Below are 17,113 nucleotides of genomic sequence, written 5' to 3' on the forward strand. Positions count from 1 at the left end.
AGCTTTTGTGGTTAACAGAGGGTGTTAAGGAAAGCAGCGACGCGGTCAAACAAAAAACGTGCATTCAAGTTGAAACATTAAGATAAAAGACTTTTAAAACGTTTCATTCTGAATTAATGGGTTTCACTTAAAGGCCCTACTCACATCTTAACAATGATAACAGCGTGAGATAACTATAGTGGATGTAAGTATTTGCAAATGGGGTGGATTGGTCAGTGCAGAGTATGCACATAAGTACACAGAGCTCATAGCGCTAGAATCACTTGTATCGTGCACAGGTGTCTGACTGAAGCTTTTGTTGCAGTAGCAGCTCTTTTCCAGGTGGGGGCGATAGTCCGGCATAAATCCTGCATCAGACCAACCGCCATGGTGGTGCAACAAGAGAAGACTGTAGACGTTAAATCTACTGTATATCCCTGTGACAAAAAGCACACCTGCATAAACGCATGCAATTCATAGTGTTGATCTTAATTTAATGAAACCAATAGTGGAACATCCAGCACAGCGACCATGTGAATATGTTCTACTCAGGTTTCACAGGCTTCACGGTTTATACCTCGCTTCATCATTGCAGCTCATCGTCTCTCCACACAACTTGCACTAACACAGTTTTTTTGTGTGCATGGACACAACCAGAACCAGTAAAACCCACACCAGAACAGATCAAAGCGTCTTCCCCCTGTAGCAGGCTGTCCGGGACCTTCTCATCTCTTTTTTCCATCAGCCGGCCTTTGCAGATGCTCTTTGGGGTTCTGTGTCAGCTCGGTGTGGAGGGGGGTCCCACTGGAGGATCTGAGATCTGCTGAGCTCTAAATCTATTTGCCTCGGCTCTGTTCCTTCCGGGCCTGAATTACACGCCCAACTTACACTAACCACAGATACAAGCTCCCCAAAAGATCGAAAATCAGTCTTTGCCAATTGCTCTGGTTCTTTTATAAAGTAGATTTTAATACCTACAGGGCCAATATTCGCCAGTGTCTATAAAACCTGTTATCTGTCCAGTAATCAGCAAGCGAGCTCCATATATTTTACTGGACTTTAAATCAGCCATCTGCCCTCTTACTGCCGACCTCGCTGTCTGTCGGTCAGACTGGGAGAGACAAGTAATTAATCAGGGCAATTACGCTGCGCTTGGTTCTAGTTGAGCGGTGTGACGTCTCGCTGGCAGAGCCGAGCCAATGGCTGCGTCCCGTCACTGAGGATAACCGCAAATCAGAGGTAAAATAAAAACGCAAAAAGTGCTCATGGAGGGGGTCGCAGAAGGATAATGTACAACCGATATGAGCACATTTCCAGGATAAAAATAAAGCTGATGGGGCAGCGAGTAGGATGTCAAGGAGCCAGGCAGGAAAAGAGGTGTGGTCTTCCAAGAAAAACAAAACAACGCTGAAGGAGGGGAGGAGAGGAGGAGGAGGATAGAAAAGAGAGGTAGAGATGATGAAGGAGGGATAGAGAGGGTTGAGCTCTCTGGAGTAAATCTCTCAATCTGTGCAGGGTGTGAGGTGGACTTACTCACTCCAGTGGACAAGGACTCACATTCACAGGTACGGACGCTTTAACGGTGTTCATTTAACTCAAAAGGTGTGTTAATTTTCTTTTATATTAGTATTATTTTAACGAGGTGTAACAAATAATTTAAGAGTTGTAGTGAGGCTGTGTTTAGCTTTTTACAATTTAGAAACAATTTGAAGGTTTCATTAAAAACAACGAATGGCCATTAGTCAGTCACTATAATATAATATGAAGCAACTACAATGTAGACATCTGCAGTGATGTGGGCCTCTGTCACATGTTGCATTCAAAAAACGCTTTAAGATAAAGGTAACGAAACCATGGATCCTTGGTAAATAATTAATCTATATTCAGCAAGGACGTTAATTTATTGGTTTTAGATTTTCTACTAGTGTTTCTCTAGAAACACATTTTTGAGAGAAACACGTTTGTGTAGCTGCGGGTGGAGGTGGAAGAGAGATACCGTTATCACTCTGTATCCAAACAGAAACACAGTACTTTGACAAGAGAGGCCCATATTTATCCCAAAATGGATGACGTTATAATGTATGTTGATTAAGATAAGAAGTAAATAGCTTTAAAGCTTTTTCAACGAATGCTTCATTTTGCCATATTGTTATGGTGGGTTATTGTGCATCTCATGAAGACATTCATTTATTATTCAACAAATAAGAGAACATGCTGAATAAGATATGATGTAGCAGTAATGAGGAGAAGCTCTATATGAATAGCAAACTTCCAAATCTTTTGATTTTCAAATACAGAGGATCATTTTACAATAGAAAGACTTTTCGGGGGAGGAAGTATCCACAATAAGAATTCAGCTGCTTACACTGATAAGGACCTTAAACTTGTGTCTAGTGTCTCAATACATTCTGGGAGAAAACTATGATGACCCTGGTCTTATAAAGCTCGCTGATGTTCATTGTTCAACATGTCTGTAAATACTCTGTTTATTTACAAAAAGAGAGTTCTTCACTTTGTTTGTCAGAGACGACTGTTTTCTTTTGATCACAGTTCTAACTGCTATTGTCAGTTTTCAATTTGGGACTAATCACACTACTTAAATATCCACCTTGACCATATGGTGCCGGGATGGTGCACGAGTCCAGTGCTCACTGTGGATTAACCCCTCCCCCCCACCACACACACACACACACACACACAGGAGCACACAAGCCCACTTATCTCTGCTGAACTAAAACAACTGGGTGCAATTAGGTTGATTGAGGTTGGTGATGAACTTAGGGCTAAACTGGGTGGACTGGGTGTCACATGGTGCGACACATCGACCATCTGTCTTTCCTGTAAGCCCTGGTAATCACAATAGGGACTGAACAGGCAGCATATTTTAGTTTAACGGTTTTAGCTTTGTTGTAATGAACAGAGATCATTTCTCAATTTATTAACATTTTCATTAATTAATTTTGAGACATAGCAACTTTTTGTTTTTACGATCTTCATGCAGGCAGAAATGATTATTGTCGCCAGACAGTTGATGTTAGAAGGTTTTTTACCATTGTGTTTCATTATTGTAAAAGTACAGTGAATCCTGTATGAACTATCAACACGCGCACACACACACACACGCACGCACGCACACACACACACATTGTGGAGGCTGGTCACTGTGAGCAACAGGTGGTCAGTGAGGTTTAGCTGCCACATCACGTGTCTGCCATTTAAAGGCCGAGCCCGTATAATGAAGGACATGTCACTGTGCCCAGAGGGGTCAGTCCGGTCTAATCATGCAGGGAAATGTAACTATCACTGTGGGATGTGGATTTTAAATACTGCTTTTAATGCTACTAATACCAAGTGCAAGTATAAGATTTAGATAACCACCGAATTCACCTTGTGGACCTGTTTTATTAAAAGAAAACATTCTATGTATCCTTGGAGTCTTCAGGTAGTCTGCTCACACTAAAAGTGCCACGGTGTGTGACATTGTCTGGTCCAGTCTCACTTCTCATTTGGACTAATCCTTGTCTGGACACCTTCTGGTAGTTTGGGCACGTTCCCATGTCACATGGGGTTGCAGCTCGGATGGCCAGAGACGTCCCGCTAAGATGTTCATCCACTATCACATCCTGCTGAGAACAGAGGACGGTTCATAAACGCCTGTGACCAATTAGCTAACTAGAACAGCACAAATAAAAAATAAAAAAAGACGTTTCTGTTAACTTGTAGATATAAATACAGGACACTGTGAAAAAATATCAGCAAAAAGAAGAAGCATTGTAATTGGGAATAGGGCTGAATAAGTGCATCCCAGTCTCAATCAAAAAGGCCTTTTAGTTCATGCGGCTGTGATATTGTTGATACTAGAAAACTAGAAATCTAAAATCGGATGTTTTGTTTCACAGGTTAATTCCGATCTTCCGTGACGCAGAGAAGAGTTAGGAGTGGAAACTCTGCAAATGGAGATCTTTGTTCTTATTTTCCCTGATGTCTCTTCTCCGACATCGAAGAAGTCAACACAACCTTTACATTAATTGGCATCGCACGTTTTGAAGTGAAGCCAAGCTCCTTAGACTTAGCGGCTGAACTGCGGACGGAGATTATGAGGAACTCTCAGTCTCTACACGTGTTCCTTGTTACCTTTGCGTTTCCTTTACTTTCAATTCTCCTTTGCCCTTCAAATGCCATCTCAGGGTCTGATTATGACTACGGGGCCCACCCGCGCTTCGTATGCACCCCTATTCCCGTGGACGCGGACCCCGCCTGCTTCCCCACGGGGGGCCCGGGCGTAGGGGCGGCGGGGCCCAGCGGACCGGGTCATCAAAGTTCCCCTCCTGCTGGCTGGTGGGGGGCGAGTGAGGAGGCGAAAGCCACCATCCTCCACCTCAGGGAGAGCCTCGTCCAGCAGAAAGAGACCATCTTGGACCAGAGGGAGACCATCAGAGAGCTGACGGCCAAGCTCACCCTGTGCGAGGGTCTCGGGCGCGGCGCGGCGTCTCACGGCGCGGCGTCTCACGGCACGGCCTCGCAACCCCAGCACGCGGGGGCGGGCGACCATCCCGCCATCACTGACAGCGAGCACTACGGCGACCAGCAGGGTCGCCATGGAAACCTCATACCAGACTCACCGCACCACGGCTCCGCGGGGAGGCAACGGGCCGACGGGGGGCACGGCGTCGGCCACCAGGGGAAGGATAAACATGTGACTCCGGGGGACATAACGTCATCCCCGGAGCAGATGGAGAGGATGCTGCAGGCGCTGAAGGAGAGGCTCGACAATCTGCAGGTGAGCAACAAAACTTAACTTAGTGAAGAAAATATAATTTGGTTGATGAAGAGGAAAAAGAAAGTAGAGGGAGGGCTCCTGGTGAGAGGCGTGCCGTTAGTTGTCTTTTTATTGTTCGGACACATCAATGCTGTTGTCACCAGAATGCTGAACAATCAAGTCCCAAAGTGGTGTGCACACTAAGTACATGAGAAAAAGGAAGAATGAATTACCTAATTGCATGAAGCTACAGTGATGTCCCTCAGGGGGCACCTCGGAGCGACTACAGGCTCAGGGGGGGGTCGTCACTGATGCCCTCCTTCATTCACCTTAACCATTGGATTCACTGGGTTTGTTTAATTTGAGGAGGTCTTGTTTAGTCACTCACTGGTTTTACTCCATTGGTTCATCTATTTGTTCTTTTCTGCTTTCTGAATCGTGGTCACAGACTGATGTCAGGAGCTGTTGAGTGTTTAGAGGAGATGGGGGGGGGGGGGGGGGGGTGGCAGCACAGGTCTAACATCCGCAGTAATTATCGTAATCTCCCTTGACATACTGGTAATTAGGGCAAGCACAACAGCAAAGCCTGGATTACCTGGAGAGGAAGAGAAGCAGAAGTAAATACAGGATGATACAATTAATATCTGACTGTTGCTTTTGACATTGAAAGATTTTTAGTGAATGTAAACAGCAGGTAAGAAGTAAGCAAAGAAAGAACACATGATTCCTGAAGGTTTGAAGAGTTTGATGCCTTTGAGCCCAGTGTTGTAAATAGAAAGCACAGGGAGACAACTCTTACTGTTGCCAGTACTTCACCTGTGGGTCCTTCAACAACCTCTTGCAGAAGAGGAACACATCCATCACCTACTCCAGTTCTCTGAGGGAGCTTCTTCAGAGGAAGATCAGCGCTCTGGAGCAGCAGCTGCACCATGGCGGCTCCTCCATCAGCGGCCCGGACCGCCACCACGAGGACGGCAGCCACAGAGACGGCGGAGGCCATCACCACGACGACGGCGAGCGTCTGGACGGCAATCATCACGACGAGACACAACCCGACGACCACAAAGACGACCACAAGGACGACCACAACGACGGGGATCACAGCGACAACGCTGACCATCACGACGACGGCCACGGCGACGGTCACGATGCAGGCGCTGCCCGGGACCACCACCACCACGACGGTGATGACGATGGCGACCGCCACAGTAATGAGGCAGACCACAGCCACGGTTACGTTTCACACACAGGGTACAGAGAGCCGGCGCCACGGACTGGTTTCCACTCAAATAAATTGGAAGCAATGCTCAACCAGCTGCACCTGACAGGTGAGACAGATAGGTCACTTTTTCAACCAAGAGCTTTGAAAGAAAACTCAAGATTTATAAAATGATTCTGCATGTTGAACAATCAACGTCTATTTGTTTCTGTTATTATCTACTGATGTCTTTAACGAAAACAATTAATTTGTTATAAAGATTATCATGGTGCGATGTAATTTCTCTTCAAAAACAGGTTCCGCCAGGACAAAGGTCAAGAGTCCCGACGCCTTCCAGATCAGCTTCCCCATGAGAACCAACTACATGTCCGGGCGGGTGAAGAGGACGCTCATGCAAGAGATCTTCGCTCTGACACTGTGTCTTTGGATCAAGGCGGGGGTGGCGCCCGGCCTCGGGACGCCTTTTTCCTACTCGGCACCCGGACAGGCCAATGAGCTGGTGCTCATCGAGTGGGGGAACAACCCCATGGAACTGCTGATCGACGACAAGGTGAAGGGAGGACAAGTAGAGCCCCCGCAGCACTTTCTCACACACGCAACCCTGTACATCTCATGTAGGAGGAATTACTTCATGACACACGTAATGCTGTGAAAGGCCGGCGATGCAGCTTCAAACCAGAAGATGTATTCATATGAATGTCCCATCCGCAGGCCGTGACGCTGCCTCTGTCCCTTGAGGGGGGCGAGTGGCACCACGTGTGTGTCACCTGGTCAACCCGGGATGGACAGTGGGAGGCCTACCAGGACGGCGTGCAGAAAGGGTCCGGGATAGATCTTTCCCCCTGGCACCCCATCAAGCCTGGAGGGGTCTTCATTCTGGGGCAGGAACAGGTACTGTGCAGACAAAGGGTCTCAAGTCATTCGCTGAATACTGACCAAGCTCTTAGCTTGAAAAATGTTACGTTTAAAAGATGTCTTTTTTTACATGGACGGCACAAACTGAGCATTGCTTTGGAGAACAATGGCCGCCGCTCATGGTGAATGTTCACTCTCTCTCTTCTTCAGGACACTCTGGGAGGCCGTTTTGACGCCACTCAGTCATTTGTGGGTGAGATGTCGGACGTGCACATGTGGTCACATGTCCTGACTGCGAGCGACATCTACAGCCTGGCCTCGTGCGGCAGCCACCTGCGGGGAGACGTCATCGCTTGGTCCGAGGCCGAGGTGGAGCTCTTTGGAGGCGTCGCCAAATACCCCTTTGACCCCTGTCACTGAAAGGCCATGAGACCGAGCGAGGAGGGAGGGGGGGGGGGTTTACATCCTGGGACGGACTGAGGACATTTATCATAGATCAACATGTGTGAGAATAAAACGGAAAATCCTTTGGCTTTCAGGTATTTCTTTTTGGGAGATCACTCAGCGGCACCAACTCAATGCCTTCCTCTAAACTTAATCAGAGAAAAGAGCAATAAGCCCAATCTGAGTTTACTTTATGAGGGTTTAGGAGACTTTGGTCTTTAGGGTTTGGACTCTACTGTAATCACAAGCTAGGGTTTTACTTTTTAAACAGACAAGTGCTGTATGTGACATATTGTCACATTGTTAATAAGACTTAATATTGTAGTGTTTGTGATAAAATAAGCAGACCTCACATGTGTTCTGTTGTGGTGAATTAGTCATAGAAATCAATTTGTAATCTGGAGGCTTCTTTTTTTATGAAAAGGTGTGCCAGAAGATACAGCTAATCAACCAAAGAAAATATAGAATCGAATTGTGTTTAACAAATTTTTTCATGAGTCATATAGAAGTTTTATTTTTGGAGAAATACGGCAAGCCTGTCGGACTGAACCAAGTTCCAAAAAGAATCTTGATATGATCAGCAATGCATCCGTTTCTTCTCTTAACAGTATCACTTTAGTCTCCCATTATTTGATTATTTTATGTTGAAATTATGTATTTTATGTGTTCCAGTCATTGCACTGTTGCTTCTTGATTTCTTACATGAGTTGGCCTTGACTGTTTAATTGTTAATGTACTGTATATAAATCACTGAATTTAGGCCAAGTTTTTTTTTTGGTGTTAAACATTGTGTGTGTGATTTCTTTTTTATGTTAAGAAAACCAAATAAAAAAGGTATAAAAACAGTCATTTCATCACTTGTGGAGGTCAAACCCAAACATGAAAAAGGTTAATTAGCAGATTGACAATAAATTACAATATTCTAAACACCTGTCAGACAAATTCACAATGCAACCGATCCTCAAGACTTAAAACTTTGCATGATGAACCAACATTGTGTAGTTGTTTGTTACATGCGAAATTTCGGCAGGTTAATGTGCTGAGAGTAAATTTAATTAAATTAAAAACACATACAGCAATCCATCTTCTCTGTTCACCATTCATTTATTTGTTACATAGTAGTTCACTGGCACCGGTGTGTCATTTTCATTTTGCTACATTTACAGATGATCTATCATCTTCACCTCACAGTAAATAAAAATAAATAAATACAAAAATTAACACATTTTCTGTAATGGGTGGAATCAAAAAAGGAGACCCAGTTTCGATTTGATCATTTTAGTGTTAAACATTTAATGGCAATATTTGTAAGCCCAACATTTCATTTTTGGAAACTTTGAACTTAAATAATACCCAGAAGGTGAAGGCCGTGTTTAGTGTGGAGGCACCAACACGCAGGTATAGTCGGGCCTTGTATGTCAGTTTGATAAAATCATAGTGTGAAAGGCAGTAACTGATCTGAAGGACTAATCACTTAGTGTGTATTTAAAACAAGGTCTACGTATCGGAGATAAAATACCTCATTCCACTTCAAACAACATGATCAGGTGAACAAATACTGTACACATTAATAAAAAGAAAGGGAGAGCTGGCACTGACCAGGTGGTGACGCTACGCAGTATTTCTACACAGTTCAGGGTTCATCCTTCATCATATTGCAGTGTGTGAGGTCGCCAGCAGAGGATGATACGGAGCATTGAGTCCAAGTAACAGCATTTTCTCCAAAATGCTAAAATTGATAAAGTGCAGTAGACAAGTATTTTCACTCCAATTTAAAGTTTCAATCCAACAAACTACTAGTAATAAGTTTAAACTTGTTTGTGTCAAGCAAAGCTATCACTGGACACAACTCTAGACCTGTTTCCGTTCCTTTCATCTGAAAACTGTACTATTACATAATGAATCAAAGCTTTGTTAGTGTTCCTTGTTTTGACGTCTCTTCCTTTGCATCACTGTGGCATGATGGAGCGTTTCCGTTTGGGTAAACAGCTTCCACCCACTTCAAGTGTGCACTTTGCAACAAACGAAGGTAAAACTGGACGCGTTTCAGTGAGTGGGACCCTCATTACTGCTTGTGCTTTACAGCGCTGGTTTACCCAGAAAACCAACAGGGTGGGCCACAGATGAATCAGACGACTAAACATTTCCTGAATATCGTTTTGTTTTAGAATGAAACTATAACTGTAACAATGTTCTCTGTGCATAAACCAGCCTCCATATTAAATGCAGCTCTTCCGTGTCAACAGGGAACACTAACACTTTTAAAATCAGTGCACTAGCATGATCAGCGAAGCATCAGTACCTACGACCGACACCTCGATCTATCAGCATGCCGTCCTACAGTAGCTCGTACAAAAATCAGACTAAAAAGAATAAATTAAATCATTTCTATGTGTATCGTAAAGAAATATGCTAACATCTATTTACAAAAAGTATACATTGTAATGAGCTGCCTTTGTGATTTCTTGAAAATCCATAGCGGACAGACCCCAACACGTCTGACGGAGTCATTACTGGTGAGAGAGATGTCAATGTTCGTCGGCGAGAGGGAAATGATTTGAGGGCATGCTTGAACATCCAAGAGGACACATGATGATCGCTGCTCAGTCTAGTGTTACCAAGGGTTTGTAAACAGGCCTACAGACTGGAACTACAGGGTTTACTCTGCTATTGCTCAAACATGTACAAAAAATGCTAAAGAGGAACATGTATATATAAATATATACATGCATTAAAATGTATTTATGCATGTCTCAGAAAACAAGCAGTTTTTTTGGAAGAGGAGGAACAGCCATCTGTGATAATTCAGCACATGAAGCCCTCTTTCTGCCTGAAGACACGACCAACAGTAACGAACAGCGACATTTCCCTCACACAAGGGCTACTGTATCTACGTGTAGACAGTAGCAATTTGAGGCAAAGCCTTAAAGAGTGCCGTAGCAAGCAGTGGGCACATCCTTAATTGTTTGCTACTTTGACTTAACGGATTGCCCTCTTTAAAATAAATGTTGTTGTGGTTGTTTGAATAGTGCAGTCACATTTTTTCTCGGGGGTAAGCACCACCAAGGCAGGTTCTTTACAGGCAGCATCAGGACTTCACAAGAACTGAGCTGCCTGCCACAGTTAATAAGACCATATTCACACTAATGCAGACAGATGTCAGAAAGATACATTCAGGGGATCTTCAGTCCACGCTTCATTTTCAGAGGGTCTAAAAAGGTCCGTCGTGCATTACAAGTACCGTTAAATTATTACGCATGCACAAACCCCTTCAGCCAGGAGCATTACGTATTTCTGCTAAACAACTCTCAGCTGTTTTTAAAAGTTCTCTTTGTGGTTTACGGAGCAATTTTGAATGACAAAGTAAGATAGAAATAACTACGGATGTCAGAAATAAATTCCTAAAGACCTAAAATCCGGACAATGTTAACATTTTTAAAGCCTCCATTATCCCAGCATTTGCTCATTTGTCCACATTGGGTCGGCAAGTTGGACGAAATGTTCCTTTGAGATCACCCACAGTAGTGTGCATATGGCCCGCGACACATCTCACTTTACTTAAATGGTGAACGAGTGAGGAATGCGGTGAGACGACGGGCTGTAGTGCGTCGGGTTGTGTATTAACAGCACAAGTGTGAGAAACAAGATTGCAGGAGGCAGCCACAGTGTGATGTGTAGCGGGTGAACGCTGCGCCCTGCATGTAGCTTTCAAGAGTCTAGTAGAGACGACAGCGAGGAGTCCTCGTGTCAGGGAAAGGACGCATTCTTGGGACGGGAGGAAAGCAGCGGAAAATCAATACTTATGACGGGGTGGTGCGGAGAAGGGATGAAGACCTGTGTCCAGTGCTGGAAGGAGGATGAGAATGGAGAAAGGAAGACCAGGAGAGAATGAAGGGAATACTCTATGGTTGTTCCTCCTTCTTCTTCAGTGATATACGTTTCTTCCTGGCAGCGAGCATTTCATAGAAGGGATCAACACTGACAGCAGATCTGTATAAGCGACAAAGAAACACTATTGAATTGTGTGGATGATGAAAATGTACAAATAAAAAGACCAGCCAGCAGTTAGGATTTTTTTTTAAAATTAGGCCCATAAACTCTGGCTTTGGCAAAAAATGTCTTGCTGGTCTAACACTACCCCCATTTTTCTTGAGAAATTATCCTTCCATTTTTATTTCCATACTTGATGCTGTGGATCCACTCATCCTTCTCCTCGGGTGTGGGGGCGGAGATACGATACACATTGTGGTTTCCTTCCACCACTCTCCCGTCGGCCTCCGTCTTACACGCCTTGATCAGCTGACCACGGTTGTTTGGGATGTACAACTCAAAACAGTTCTGTTGGGGGGGAAAAGGCGGAACATTGGATGAACAACCACACACATTGAGTTTAATGAAAGTATCATTTTGATAATTATATAGTTTTCTCTATAAAAAGATGCAAACTCACAGGTTTTCTTGGATCTTCAACCTCACGGATGCTAAGGTTTTCCAACGGAATGATACCTCGCGGCTCTTTATCCTGTTGGTGAAATGAAACATGCAATCACAGCAGATTAGATTCAGATTAGATTTAGTGAAAAAAATAAAAAATACTTCAAATACAATAAATTACTGCCAATTGGAATTTGACCCGAGACACAAGATAACAAGATAACAATGGCCCCAAATATTTAGCTTTTTTTTTTAAATTAGGAATTATGTGCACACAAAGACTCACTGTGGTGTACTCAAAGTAGTAAAGGCAGTTGTCTGTGAGAATGAACCATCGCCGTTTCCAGGTTTTCACTCGTCCCCCTGAAACACAAGAATACGGTAATGTTGATGAGTGAGGAGGGAAAAAGGACTTGCTTGGGTAGTCTAAGTTGAAAGGATACAATTCTACATTCATATAGCTAACTACGTGGCCAACTACAACAACTGTAAGTACATACCTCCTGAGAAAACAAGCAGCGGCAGTAGAGGGTTGAAATCGCAGGGAAGGAGCAGAGACAAAGGGGACCAGAGTATTTAGAGGAAGACAGAGGACAAATAGAGAATACGGATGGGGACGAGGAAGAGAAAGAGATTCATTAGTGACACAGAGATCACAGGTCCCGCCATGCGAAAGAAAAATCAGACTTTGCCATGACAGAAGAAAGCGAGTCTCTTGTTCAGCATCATGCTTTGGCAGTGTACAAATTCCACAACCGTGAGCGCCGTTAATCCAAGTGGAGGCAAAGAAACAGCAAACATCAGACAACAAGGACGGTTCGTTATTGCACAAAGCCTTAAGACAGAACCAAGTTAAATACTAGCACATGGAGAGTTGCGGTCCTGACATTTGTAACATTTCCATACTTAATTTGTTGAATTGTAAAGATCAGTTTCCAAGTCGACCGGAAGGTTTGAAGTAGAGAAACAACTCCCACAAGTCATCTCACCAAGTTTAAGCAGCCAGCCCTCTCTGTCCGGGTTAAAGAAGGTGTGCGTCAGGTCATTGCCGTCGTCTTCTGGGATCTTGAAGGGCTCATTTTTAATGCTTTCGTAGAGATTCTGTAATAACACATAAGATGACCCACTAAATGAGCTTCACTGGCCTAATCTTTATTGTCACTTAGCCGTCAAAGAACAGTAAAGTAGAGCTCAACGTACTCTGAGCAGGTCTTCGGGCAGGTCTCCTCCCTCATTGATGCCTCGGTTCATAGAGATGAAACGATCCACTCCGGGTTTGTCCCTCACATTCGGGTTATGGAGGCTTGTATTCAGCATAATGATGGCGAAGGACAGCACATAACACGTGTCTGCGAACAGGAGAGACATACAAGAGAAGGCACAGCACTGAATTTGTGTTATGAAAAAATAAAATTATAGAAAAATCCCCGGAATGTAAAATGGTCAGAATAAAAAAACATGTCAACAAATTGGCAGATTCTGAATGCTTCCACATCTGGTAATTTGTTTCAAAGGGCTTGTTTGTGTGAGCGTGTGCCTTATGTCAAGTGCCCCTGCAGTACATCGAAGCAGGCAGCCCCCAAACAAACACAGAAGTTGTCCTGCATCACATCGGTAACAGATTAGACGCCATGAGACGCATTGTAGCGCGTTTGTGTTTACCGGTACTCTGGAAGACACCGGGGTTGCAGTGGCAGTATCTCTGAGCAAAGGCCTCCATCATTCTGTCAATTTTCTGCGCTTCACCAGGCAAGCGGAAACTCCACAGGAACTGTCTGCAGAGAACAGGTGGAAGTTCATGTCAGGTCAAGTCAGAGAGAACAAATTTGGAAATCAAAATAGAGCCAGACAGTCGCTAATGCCACTTTGCGGGGTGGAGAAGGTTTTGTCTATCAGAGCTTAGGCCGGGATAATATTCAAGAGATCCGGTGTTTGGTTCAAAACCACATAACAAACAACAAAAAAACAAAAGAGCTTACCGGAGGGCCTGGACGAGGTTCAGATCAGTAAACTCATGGAGGTCAACGAAAGCCTGAAGAACTTTGATGTTGAAGTCGTCTCTGCAGAACAGCAACAGACGGATCGCCGTTACAAATGGCTGATTTAAAAAAGGGAAAAACTAGACAGGATATATTTTAAGACCAAACACCTTTCTCCGAGGTAATCTCCTATAGCAGTCTTGTTGAGGCCCTCTCCTTTGTAGAGGAACTGCGAAATGTCCTCTGAAGTGTGTCTGAGCAGCTCATTCTCCACCAGAAACACAATGCCCTGCAGAGAGGGGGGAAGAGTCCATCACCACACAGCAAAGGGGAGGCAAGGTCGACACCAATGTTTCCACTACCATTATATCAGGGAGTACCCCCAAAAAGCTGCAGACCTTAAGGGGAAACAATGGAGACATATGAGTTTTGAATGGTTTTACCTTTTTTGGGTCCATATTGAATTTCTTTCTTCCCATTGCCACATGCCTACTTTTCTGAAGAGTTTTACTAGAGAGCAAAAAAGTAAAAGCATTGTAGCATTCATGTTATATCTCCTTAACAAGAATTACAATAGTAATAACAGCTGGGAAGAATTAATCACTGATGATCAAAAAAATATATTATGACAATGCTTATTTACCAATAAGATTAATAAATATTATTTCATTGCATTTATTTGACCATCAAAGGCTGAAGGTTTATGTGGGTGCAGCGTAGTGTTGGTTTGATGACGTTCACAACAGGGAGAGAAACATTCAAGTCATGTTGGGAGGATGATGATGATCCAAATAAGAAATGCAATCAATCAGTGAACAAGTTGACCAACTGCTGAGTGATGAGGTAAACAAAACCCTGTGCACAGTTTGGTGATCAAGCAAGCAAAGTTCACTATTTGGCTCTGTATTGTCAATGTTAGCTCTGCATTTTTGTCATACCTGCCCTCTGTGCTGGTCTCTAGTCCCTCCACCTCCAAAATTGCCTCTCTTAATTCCTCTCTGAGCCTCTGGATCTCCTGCAGCAGGATGCCCTTCCTCCTGCGGATGTCCTCCAGCTCAGAGCGCTCCTCTGGGCTCAGGTCTACGGGGACTGTAAGGGAAGAGGAGAAGAATGACCCCATTTCTGCTGCACATATAACAAATGGTAACTGTGCCCCAACAGCATAACAAGGACTATGGTTTCGTTATTAGTCAAATAAAAAAATACTACAACTACTTTGAGAACCGCAGTGAGTACTCCTGCTATCCATGTCATGTCTGCAGTGCAGAGGAGTGGGATAGAAGCAGTAGTAACTCAGCCGAATACAAAACATATACTAGTGAAAAGGAACTGGGCGAGGACACTTTAGTGAAGATAAAATTGTCTTTTCATTTTAAATGAGTAACTCTACAACTCAACACTTTCTAACAGCGTGCCTTAATCGGTCCCTCCCTTATACTCTTTCCCTTATCTCCTGATTGCACCGTTTTGTGCAATCTGTAAAAGAAATAGTGAAAACCAGTAGTGTTTTTCTCTTGTATAGTACGAGAGCATTAGCAGTTTCCCGTCTATGCTGCGATACATTCACACTTCAACAGACTCCCACGCTGACAGTGTCACGATGCGACGGTAGAACTCAATGTCAGACTGTCGGGTACATCAGCGCATTGATAAAGTACAAAAACAAAATAAAAAAATGTTACTTAACATTAGCAGATCAAGGTGGGAAATTATTTTAAATAGGGTGATGAGACATTTCAGTCACAACATAACTAGTACTTACAATTAAGGGGAACCCTTTTCAATAAGGTTGCTAATGTGAACTGTTTTCATAGCAATTACTTTCCACTGGAGAAGCGGTCCGTTTCAAAAAGGGTTCAAAGTGGGGTACTGTAATGTATCTACACTTAATGCTGCAACATCATTCACATCAATTTTGAGATGGGGACAGAACCAACTGTCCAAACAGGTTGGTGCTACAAAGGTTAGTTAAACAGCAATCTATTTAGATAATGTTGACGTCAGGATTTGTATGGCCGTATGAAAACCGTGACACAATCAATTCTATCAAACCAGTCATAAGGGACATGGTTAAAGATTAAATGGAGGGATGGGGCATACATTGAAATTGTGGTATTTTCAAATCATCAGTGATGGTGACCAAATATTAGAAACACATCAAAACATAAATTAATACAAATGAAGACTGTAGTCTCTGAACATTTGATACACGGCCATTCATTTGAATCAACAGCTTAAATGTCAGTTACATCGTGGTTTCTGAGCAAACGTCCCGGATCCAGACCAGAGTGTTTACTCTGCCAAACAAACAGCTGCTCTAAAACAAAACCCCACCACGCCCACAGCCCGTATCAACAGCCCGGTTCGATTCCCACCACAGCACTCAGGGGATCGATACGACGAGGTGGAAGGTTTCACCAGCAGTAAGCGATGCCCAAATTCAACAAGCTCTCGCGCAACTTGAAGGCTGGTCGGGTTTTAGCGTAAATGCCCAGCGACGTTAGCCCCGAGCGCTGCGAAATAATCAATATTTTAGTTGGCGTCCGGCTAAGCTGAAGCATCTTAGTGCCTTATTTTAACCGAATAACAGCCATGCTTCTCAGAGAAGATGCCTCGGCTAAATGGTTCATCATTTAATGAAACGTCAGCTGTTGAGCGGAATGGTTAAAAGTGTCACACCTGAACAATTGAGCTGGGACTTGCTACAACTAGCCAGTTAGCTAGAGGTAGCCTGTGCAAATAGCTAATTAGTAACGTTGAGCCCACTTACTGTAGTCCAGGTCATCCATTTTTGGCGCTTTACTTTTAGGCATAAATATTTCAGAGTCGACTGTCATTCAATATTAGAAAACTAAGGATATATGTATAAATATATCCTAAAAACTTAAGGGAAAAATAGACAACCCCTGGTGTCGAAATGTTGGGCCGGAGACAAAGAAGGTGGCGACACCGGAAGCGGTGTCTGGCTGTCGGGGAGGATTCTTCCGGTCAGTTGTTTTTCAAAATATAACACTGGACATAAATGCACGAACGTGAGTCAAACCAAAAGCATGCTGACCGTGCACGAGGTAGTGTTTGTATATTTGTTTCATATACAAGGCCCTTTTCACAAATCTTTCTCGCGCTACTTGGAGTTAAGAGGATCGCAGAATTCTAAATGTGACGTTAGTTTAACATTTGTGAGTAACCGTCTGAAGTGGTTTGGATGTTTCCAGCTAGCAAGACACCTCTTAATGGTTACTAATGTTTTAATAATTATAGAATCATCCAAATGAGATTTTAGAGTTTTGTATGAGTGAGATCAGTCATTAAATACGAAGGTCAAACCACATTGTCCACTCAGTAGCGCCTCTAATGCTTTTGAATGTACCAGATTGTCCTCTTGATTTCCTCTGGGGCCAGGGGACCTACATTGTATTTTCTCAGGAGACTTTGATGAAAGGC

The 17,113-nt window shown here is 43.7% G+C and overlaps 2 protein-coding genes across 2 annotated transcripts; one reads left to right on the forward strand and one right to left on the reverse strand.

Moving 5' to 3' along the window:
- Window positions 1–1,431: 1,431 nt before the first annotated feature.
- On the forward strand, window positions 1,432–8,210 carry si:dkey-283b15.2 (neuronal pentraxin-1). Its single transcript, XM_037452764.2, has 6 exons — window positions 1,432–1,544; window positions 3,879–4,759; window positions 5,583–6,066; window positions 6,254–6,507; window positions 6,669–6,848; window positions 7,023–8,210. Exons 2-6 carry the CDS (start codon window positions 4,076–4,078, stop codon window positions 7,230–7,232), a joined length of 1,812 nt encoding a protein of 603 aa, XP_037308661.2. The 5' UTR covers window positions 1,432–1,544; window positions 3,879–4,075; the 3' UTR covers window positions 7,233–8,210.
- A 124-nt stretch (window positions 8,211–8,334) lies between these two features.
- cyth2 (cytohesin 2) lies at window positions 8,335–16,639 on the reverse strand. The gene is made up of 12 exons (XM_037452765.2): window positions 16,440–16,639; window positions 14,608–14,758; window positions 14,113–14,179; window positions 13,840–13,958; window positions 13,670–13,750; window positions 13,353–13,465; window positions 12,891–13,039; window positions 12,680–12,791; window positions 11,977–12,053; window positions 11,707–11,778; window positions 11,440–11,594; window positions 8,335–11,246 (listed from the first exon to the last, which is right to left on the reverse strand). The coding sequence occupies exons 1-12, from the start codon at window positions 16,504–16,506 to the stop codon at window positions 11,159–11,161; spliced, it is 1,251 nt and encodes a 416-aa protein (XP_037308662.1). The 5' UTR covers window positions 16,507–16,639; the 3' UTR covers window positions 8,335–11,158.
- Window positions 16,640–17,113: the final 474 nt, after the last annotated feature.

This window comes from Pungitius pungitius, chromosome 11, assembly GCF_949316345.1.
Source record: "Pungitius pungitius chromosome 11, fPunPun2.1, whole genome shotgun sequence".
Classification (NCBI taxonomy): Eukaryota; Metazoa; Chordata; class Actinopteri; order Perciformes; family Gasterosteidae; genus Pungitius; species Pungitius pungitius.